Here is a 9,108-nt window from a genome sequence, read left to right as displayed (position 1 = left end):
TTTTTTTTTTTTTTTTTTTCTTCAAGAGAGGTAAAGGGCTTAGGATGTGGCTGAGCAGTACAGCAGTTGCCTAACAGGCATCCTAGTGCCGAAAATAGAAAAAAGAGAGAGCAGTGAAAAAAGAAAGAAAAAAGGAAAAAAGAAAATGACTTACAGCCAACAGCCATACACATAGTAATAAGGTTATGTCTCGGTCACGTGAAACAAAGGTGTAAGCAGTGGAGAAAGTTCCCTGAAATACCGCCTACTTGTCAAAAGCCTGGTATCATCCCCTGCATGTTGAGAGCCAAAAGTATCTTAAAAAGACACAACGTTTAAAACAATGACAAACTGATTTCATTCTTCTACTTTTTGCTGACCTATTATGAAAGCCTGCCTTAATTTTTGTAATTAGGTAGCATGTGTCTACCCACATTCTCAAAATGTGTCAATTAATTATTTCTTAACACACTGCCCAGATCCAGAAAACAGGGTACTTAACCATTCCCTAGGCTTGGAATTTGTTGTTTGGTAAAGTCAGGACTAAATACGTGACACTGAATCTGTCACGTGTGCTTTTGCTAGTACAGGCCAGTTGTGTAAAAGTGTGTACTAATATGTACTGAGTCTCTATCAAGCCTGGTCTTCCACAGGGGACTTTCCTGTTCTGATAGTAACAGATTTTTAACCAAGATATGTGAGTTCATGGTAGGTGATGATTGACTGACTGATTGATTGGTTTTGCAATGCTGGGCATGGAACCTGTGCTAAGCAAGTACTCACCATGGAGCAGTACCCCCAGATCTTTGGAGGTGATTAGTTATCCCCAACATGAAACTGAATGCTGGTATTCTGGAAGGTGTTTTTGTTTTTCTTTTTGCTTTAATGTGACCGGTGCTAAATAGCACAGCAGAGCATGCATCTTTTATTTTAGGGCCTCAAAGACTCGACAGATACTGCTTTTAAAAAAGGAGTAGAGTGTGTTCCCAAGTTCTCATGTGCTGTAGACATTTGTAGAATTCTAGAGCTAGAGAGCCAAAAGAAGGAACTATTAGAGATCCTCTTTTCCAAGGTCCCTGTTCTACAGTCCAGTGCTCTACCCCTGAGCTTTACCCCCAAGGACCCCGCTTTGTAACTAAAGCAATTACAGGCTGAAGTTCAGTGATTTTTCTGAAAGCCATATGGCCTGGTTTGTCACTGGGGCCGGGGTGGGGGGACTAGAAAGTGGATTTCTTGACGTCTCATAGAATATGCAAAGAAGCCCAAACCTCTGCCCAGGGTCTCACAGCCGTGCAGGGAGAATCTCCTGTCTTTTAAGATGAATCATCAGTAGAAGTACGAAAAAAAATCCACTTGCATATGGGCACATTGGACCTGTATTTCTACTTCTCAGTCCAGAAAGTTTTGTATTTCAAGCTCGAATTTCAGTCTTTCTAGGAAACAGCAGTCTAACTTCTGAACCTCTCTCGCCCTTGGTTCTGATTTTCCACTCCAAGGCGAGAACCCACCAGGTCTGTGTCTCAGTGGTGAGCACTTGCCAGGCTCTCACCAGGCTAAACAATTTAAAGGCAGAGATGGATCCAGAAGGATTAGGTTTGGAGGGCTTGTTGTCTCAGGGTAAGCAGCGCACCATGGCTAGTCCTGATTTATAAGGTGTGTGGCTGCGACTAAAATAAAAAATAAAATCAGCTTTTTCCCCCTTTAAAAAAGAATGCAAGTTGGGTGTGGTGGTGCCTGCCTGGCATGTGAGAGGCTGAGGCAGGAGGATCATGAGTTTGAGGCCAGCCTGGACGACATAGGGACAGCCTATGTCAAAAAACAAAACTAAAGTAAAACAAAACAAAAGAAAACACTTAAAATTTTTAATTTCCCTACAACTTCAGATTTTTATATGTTGCATGCAAGTTTAGTCCTACTAAAAGGCATATAATTTTCATCCCTTTTTTAAACCTCTGGTGTGTAAAAATGCTAAAGTCACCTGTATAACTAGTTGCACTGATGGTTGAACCTAAATTTGTGGCATGGTCATTTAACAATACAGACCATTTGTTCATCAGATTTGACCTTTTGGGAGCACTTCAATTCATGAACATTCACATCTTATTTGGATACTAGCAAAAAGAATGTTGCTTTATGATCTCCTAATTCAAAATTACCATTTATTTGACTGTTTTGTTACATATGGGAAAGCAGGACTATCACTATAATAAGTGGCTATCGTTGTATGTTCAAGTTAATGCCTTTGAGTACCCACTAGGAAAAAAAATTGCTTTCCTAGGCATGTACACTTCTATGTGTGTTTATATAGTTTCTTACCTATAAAAGTTTAACCAGAGCTTGAAGCAACATCTGGACACAATGGGCACTCCGTAATTATCTGGTGAAGAGGCAGAATTGCGCGTGGTCTTTGGAATAAGTAAATCCAAGGGCAGCAGGTAGCGGGGGGTGCGAGGCACCTCTGTTTTGTTACATGAGCACTCATTTTTCCCATCTGCTTTGCAACTTTGAGGGAACACTGAGGGTAGAACCCAGGGCCACAGATACACGAGGGTGAGTAGTCTACCGCTCAGTGCTCTACCACACAGCCTACTATTTCTTCTTCTTTTAATATCCCTACCTCTTCCCTGCTCCTTTCTTTCCTGATCAGCTTTGTAAACTTCCCAGTGGACTTGCTGTCTCCTTCTGCTTGTTTTAAAATTTGATGTATTGTGGAGTTCAATTCGCCCAAACATCAACTGTGTACCAGCTACGCTCTGCCACAGCCAAGGAGCCAAGATGGAAAAACCCAGTACTCGTAGGACTTCCAGGACTTCAACTCTGGTGTCCAGCATAAACTCCTCGGAAGTCCAGGAACGGTCTCATGTGGGCACACGACTGTACCTGCTCTGCTACTTTTCCCTCTCATTCCTCAGCGGAGAGTGGCTGGCATCTGGGTGGAGGCTGTCAGGGGAGGTTGGAAGGAATCTGCCGTCTGGAGTTGTAGTTTCATTTTATTTCCTAGTATGTTATACAAGGGTTGGGCATGCTTGTACACAGTCATAACCCCAACTGTTCAGGGGGCTGGGGCAAGACGATGGCAAGTTCAAGGCCACCCTGGGCAACTGAACAAAACCTTGTCTCTAAACTGAATTAAATTTGCAAAGGGCTGGGGATGTAGCTCAGTGGTAGAGTGCTTGCCTAGCACATGCAGAGCCTTAGGTTGGATCTCAGCACCACACACACACACACACACACACATACACACACAAAGTGTTCACAGGCACACGTGCGGGAATTTATTGTGTGCCAAGTGCCAGCGGTAACATAATGAGCAAGATTCCTGCCTTCACGGAGATTATACAGAACAGGAGAAAGGAAAACATTAGAAATGATGGCTGTGCTCAGAACGGTGAGAGATGCAGGGAGAAAAGAAGTAAACAGCTCACACCCTGAGGCGCTCCCGCAAGTCTCAGCTGTGGCAGGAGGGACTCCTCACTCTGTGAGAATGTGCACAGGCCCCTACCCCAGCCCCGAGGAACTAAAAAGAAACAGGAAGGAAATATCAAGAGGGAGACAAGATTTTTTGACCATAATTTGGCACTGTTTACAGACTTCTGTTTGGAAGGGTCAAGTGCAAAGGATCTATCTACGAGAAATGTCTACAGAAAGGCTAATTCATTTGAAAGGAATCCTCACCAATAGGCAAGAGTTCCTTCCCCTCTGATTTCAAGGCTCTGTAACAGTTGGATCATTTGGTGCAAAAGCTCATTCAGAGGGTCACCTGAGATGGACTCACGAATCTGAGACTCAGGGATGCAAATGATCTAATAAAATAAATCTGAGCTGGGGTGCAGCTCAGTGGTACAGCATGTACTTAGTGTGCATGAGACCCTGGGCTCCACGCCCAGCACCAAGTAAATAAACAGATCAACACGACCCCTAAGCGCTCAGAGGACTGTGTATCTGCACTTCCGGTAGAAATGCTACCTATTGTGCGGTATCTCGAAGAGCTAGCCCTTTGCTCGCTCCTCTATTCCTCAGCCATTGACTGCATGCCACGGAGCACTGGAGACGAGTGTTGAGCGAGCCAGCAGGATACTGTCTTTCCCCAAGGAGCTGCTCACCTGGAGGAGGGACAGGTGCCTAGCACCGAGGCACCGCACATGCACGGTAGCGGCTCTGGTAGTCAAGCACCCCACAATGGGGAGACTCTCGGTGTCCAAAGAGGCCTCCGAGGAGGGCTTTCAAAGTCAGAGATTACTGAAAGGATTGGCAGGGAGAAAGGAAAAGCAACCTGAATTGAACAGTGACAGTTATTGTGAATCATTTACCTGGGGAGGGACCCCAGGCCTCACGCGTGCCTGTCCTGAGCTACTGGCCAGCGCCACAGATATCAGTACCCCGTCTGGCCTCACTCTTGCTCTTAGTGTACCTCCCTGCCTGTCTTTCCTTTGCTTTGCTTTTCGACTGCCTCACCCCACAAGCAAGACAACAGGAGGATATTCTCCTCTGACAAGTCCAGGGAAGAAACAGGGCTTCTCTCCACTAAGCCTAAAGTGCTCTGTGGCCCAGTAAGTGACATAACCCTCCATACTTCTTTGCAGCAAGGACGAAGCGGGTCATGCAGATTCCCTGAGAAGGAAGCTTGTGTGTGCCCCTCTGACTTCTGCCCAGGTCCTTCCTTTAGCTCATGACATGCACAGTCATTCTGTGCCTGGCCGTACATCAGGTGCTGGGACTGCAAAGATGAATAGGACACTGTCCGTGCCCTTCGGGATAAACAGACTCTATGAAAAGGGATCACCCTGAAATATATACTGAATGTTGCTGGAGGACAGGGGAAGAAATAATTAGCTGGACTTGAAAGCCTCACAAAGGGAGTGACATTTGAATTGGGCCATGAGGGATGAATAGGAGTTGGCTCTCTGTTATTTCATGTTTAAGTGAATATATTTCCTTCCCTTTGCTAAACAAACTCTTTGACCTTCCTGGCAAGATCTTGCATTCCATTATTTAAATGACAATTTAACTTTTATTGATGATCGGCTACTGTCATGAAATAAAAACACCAGCAAAGTGATGGACAGAATGCAAAAGGTGAGATTAAGGGGCAGCAAGGCTCCTCCTCTGTGGGAACCGGGGCCAGGCAAGCAGGGGGATGCTAGGGAGAGTGTTCAGTGATTCATCCTGTTCTTCCTCTTCCTCTACAGCCATCAGGTTTGGGCGGATGCCACAGGCTGAGAAGGAGAAGCTGTTGGCTGAGATCTCCAGCGATATCGACCAGCTGACCCCAGAGTGCGCGGACCTCAGGGCGCTGGCCAAGCACTTGTATGAGTCATACATCAAGTCCTTCCCTCTGACCAAAGCCAAGGCCCGAGCGATCTTGACAGGAAAGACGACGGACAAATCAGTTAGTGCCCTCTGCGGTCTCCCTCCAGCTGGTGGAGTGGGGGTGGGGGCAGGGGCGGGGGGTTTCCTGCGTCAGTGACTCACGGGGGGCGGGGCGGGCCTTCAACTGCTGGCTGTAACACTCCTCAGGAAATGTCTTCAGACAGGATAGGTAAACATTGTTTCGAAAAAGAGAAAAGCCCTCCAAGTTGTAATAAAATCATGGAGACTAGTGTAGGAAGGTACAGGTCATCTTCACTTTAATGGATGAGCTGGGAGCCGCTCATGCTGCCACCCTCAGGACCACTTATTGGGTGTGGTGGCTCAAATCTATATGTATGTAGTCCAGCACTGTGGGAGGCTGAGGCAGGAGGATTGCAAGCTCCAAGCTAGCCTTAGCACGGAGACTTAGCGAGACCCTGTCTCAATGAAAAAATATGAAAAGGGCTGGATATGTAGCTCAGTGTGAAAAGCCTGGCTTCGATCCCCAATGATGCAAAAACAAAAGCAAAACAAACAAATAAAAACCCACCCAGTCACAGCCACCGCCATTCTGGTAGCCCTGATTTTCTTTGCAAGAGCCTGGCCTAGGTTTGGACAAGGCATCTGGTCCCACTCTTACCTTTCCAGTAAGTAGGAGTCACGTCTCGCAGAGCTCAGCGCGGGGCATGGAAGTTCTTTCCAGCTATGACATGAGCTAACCTATAAGCTAATGTGTGTATTACATAACCTGTAGGCCCTGTTATTCATTCTGGGGAACTGGAAGGTTTGTTCTTTCATTACATAAATGAAGCCTTCTGTAGGGATCCAAGCAGCTCATAATTGGGGGTCGGGTTGACTGTTTGTTTTGCTCCACTGGAGAAAGAACCCAGGTCCTTGTGTATGCTGGGCAAGGGCTCTAACACTGGCCTCGTCCCAGCGCTCAAATGGGCTCTTAAAATATCTGTAAGCCCATGGAGCTGTGCTGTTTAGAAAGCTCTGAATGGGCTATGATTATCACTGAGTAGTCTCCAGCGAGCAGAACTCTTTCCTGGTAGAAGCTAAGAAAGCAGCAAAACAAGTGTCCCTGGATTCTGGTCCCAGTTGTGCTGCCGGCAGCGCACCTGGATGGTGTCTTCGCCTCGGCGTTTATGGCAGGATGTCACTGGGCAGGGAGAGCCACAGGGCACTCTCAGAGGATGCCATCCCTGCCCGCCCCCCCCATGCCAGCCCTGCGTCCAAGGGACTGTGTGCAGGCGAGGGGCTGGGCCCTGCTGGTAGATGGCGGCTCTTTCCACACAGGCTGATGGTCTTCAGGTGATCTTGATACCCTCTCATGGATACCGATGACATCACAAGGTGTTACTTTCTCCTTTTTAGTTTTAAAACATTTAGTAAAAGTGGCTCAACTGATAGAAAGCTGTGGGAGGAACCAGTGTCAATCAGGACAGTGAATTTTCCACTTGCAAAAGAGGTCGGTGGTATCTTAGCCATAATACACCTGAGTCTGGTTTGCTACAATTTCAAAAAGCATTACATATTCCTTATATGCAAGATGTATGACCATCCAAAAGCTATCATTGTTTATTATTTTTATTTTATTTTATTTTTTGCAGTGCTGGGCAAGCGCTCACCACTGAGCCCCACCCCCAGCCCTATTTATTTTGGTCTGAGACAATGCCTCGCCTCACTAAGTTGAACTTTGGATCCTCCTGGTTCAGCCACCCTAGTAGCTGTGATTAAAAAGCCTATGCTACCACACCCATTTTATTGTTCTCTTTTCCAAAGACAAGGAAACTGAAGTCCTGAGAGTCTGAACCTTCTCTCCTAGGATCCCACGGCAAGTATCCATTAGCGTGTGGGCATCCTGACTCCTAGTCTGGAGCATTCTTAGCATGATCGTCCCTTGGTGTTCCTGGAAGGGTCCCCTGGGCTGGCAGTGAACCAGGAGCCATGCGCATGACAAAAGTCTCCCACTGGGGACCTCCTGAGTACGACGTCTTTTTATGGAGTCCTAGACCAGCGTGACTTTCCCAACTGCTATTCCATCCACGTATGGCCACAGCGGGGACCTCTTACGTGTACCTTTGGTCTCTTGGGTCCCTGTGGCCAGGATGGCTGCCTCCCATGTTCACAGAACCACAGGACACAGGCGACAGGAAAACTGAGTCTCTAGAGGCTCAGTAAGTGGAAAATGTGAGCCGTAGAAAACCAGACATGAGAGAAGATGGGTGTGCAGCTGATCTCACTACAGGAAGTAAACCTGTCCTCACTTCCAGGAAAGAAGTCAAAAGGGGACCACAGCGACATGACTGCAGCAGAGTTGAACACCTAGCGGGTTGTGACAGCTGGCTGGGAACAGCTCAGGAAGGGCTGGCGGCCCAACCTCCTACACCAGGCCTGCAAGGGCAGCGACCCAAAGCAGGCCCAGCCATGGTTTTGGCCTTCGCCCTTTGCTTAACAGGCACTGGCTTCTCACCTTCTCTGACCTACCATTCTACACCTGCCATCCATGCAGGGAAAGCCCATCCTTTAAGTCCTGGACCAGGAGAAAGAAAAAGAAAAAAACCCTAATGAAGTCCCAAATTGTCAAGAATTTAACTCATCACCGCAGTGCTCTTATCTTTGTTCCAAAGGATGCAGAACCCAAAGCACTGTAAATCACCTTAAGACTTTGTTCCAATCCACTTGGTGGCTGTAAACCTTTGGGTTAAAAGTAAAATAGTTGGAGGCTCTTTATGGCATAAGTAGTTAGTAAGCCATGTTAAGGGAAAAGACTACGAAATGTTTGATCAGAAGCGCCTCAATTTCAGAAGTCCAGTGCTGGTCGTTTTCTCCTTGTCCCCGGAGCTGTGCTTGTCAGTAATGGCTACTCAGACTGTATTTGCTTAATTGGATTAAGAACTGTTGCCTCTGCCCTTTGAAATGCTGGACTTTCCACAGAGGGCTTTTCACTGGTTCAATATTTGCTCACCAAACTGGACATCATGAATGACCTGGATAAAGGCAGATTTACCTCGAGCTCAGGTTTGGAAAAGGAAAGAGAGACTGGGCCAAATTAAAATAATCTTTTCGCTGATTGCACAAAACTGAAATAGAATTGTTTGGTGTGCTCTCTTTCCTCCTTATCTTGCAAAATCAAATTAAGCACCAGTGGAAAGAAATAGTAGAGAGAGGAATATGAACAAGGAAAAAAAAAAAACCCAAAATGTGATTTCCAATGAGACTGGAGATTTGTTCTTTATCAGCATGGTCGTGTTATTCATTTGATAGCATCTCTCTCAGGGGTGTTATGTTATCTCTTGGCCAGGACAGAAAGTTAAGATTTGCGTTGATAGGAAAAGCTTTCCGAAGCGTGGCCTCTGGAGAGGGTGGGGGATATGGCAGGGAGAGCGCTTCGGGTCTCAGAGTGGCCCTGCTAGAGGCTGATGTCATCCTCCTTGGTGGGGCCAGGCCAGGGGAGGCTGCTGGGCTCAGTGGAGGACCAATTACTCAAAACCCTTGGAAAAGGAAATGAGTCTGTTGAAGAGGCCTTTCTTTAAATTTATCTCCCCGCTCCATTGAACCCACAGCCCGTTCTGAGGCCAGCTGCTCCCCAGTGCTGCCTCCCTCACAGCTAAGCTTCCTTCTCCTCTATCTTATGCCCCAAGGCCACTTGCACCTTTCAAAACAGATAAATTAAATGTGCCCGCTGGCCTCCTATCAACCTTAGCATCACATCTTCGGGATAAGATGCCTCTACGGGTCATTTTCTTGCCTCAGAGAATAATGGTGGAGAATTTT

At 46.8% G+C, this 9,108-nt stretch overlaps 1 protein-coding gene across 8 annotated transcripts in view; it reads left to right on the top strand.

Annotated features, from left to right (window-relative positions):
- Nucleotides 1-9,108, top strand: part of Pparg (peroxisome proliferator activated receptor gamma) — a 121,749-nt gene that overhangs the window by 92,811 nt on the left and 19,830 nt on the right. For 7 of the 8 annotated variants that reach the window (XM_033759475.1, XM_033759474.1, XM_010631517.3 and 4 more), the window contains one exon: nt 5,169-5,368. The exons of the other annotated variant lie outside the window; for it this stretch is intronic. In XM_033759475.1, the coding sequence (XP_033615366.1) occupies nt 5,169-5,368 (200 nt within the window). The remainder of the gene's footprint in view (nt 1-5,168; nt 5,369-9,108) is intronic. 8 annotated transcript variants of the gene reach the window in all.

Source organism: Fukomys damarensis, unplaced genomic scaffold (genome assembly GCF_012274545.1).
Source record: "Fukomys damarensis isolate Sample0158 unplaced genomic scaffold, DMR_v1.0_HiC HiC_scaffold_37, whole genome shotgun sequence".
Classification (NCBI taxonomy): domain Eukaryota; kingdom Metazoa; phylum Chordata; class Mammalia; order Rodentia; family Bathyergidae; genus Fukomys; species Fukomys damarensis.
The sequence above is the reverse complement of the archived record's forward strand: the minus strand, read 5'-3'. Positions and strand labels throughout refer to the sequence as shown.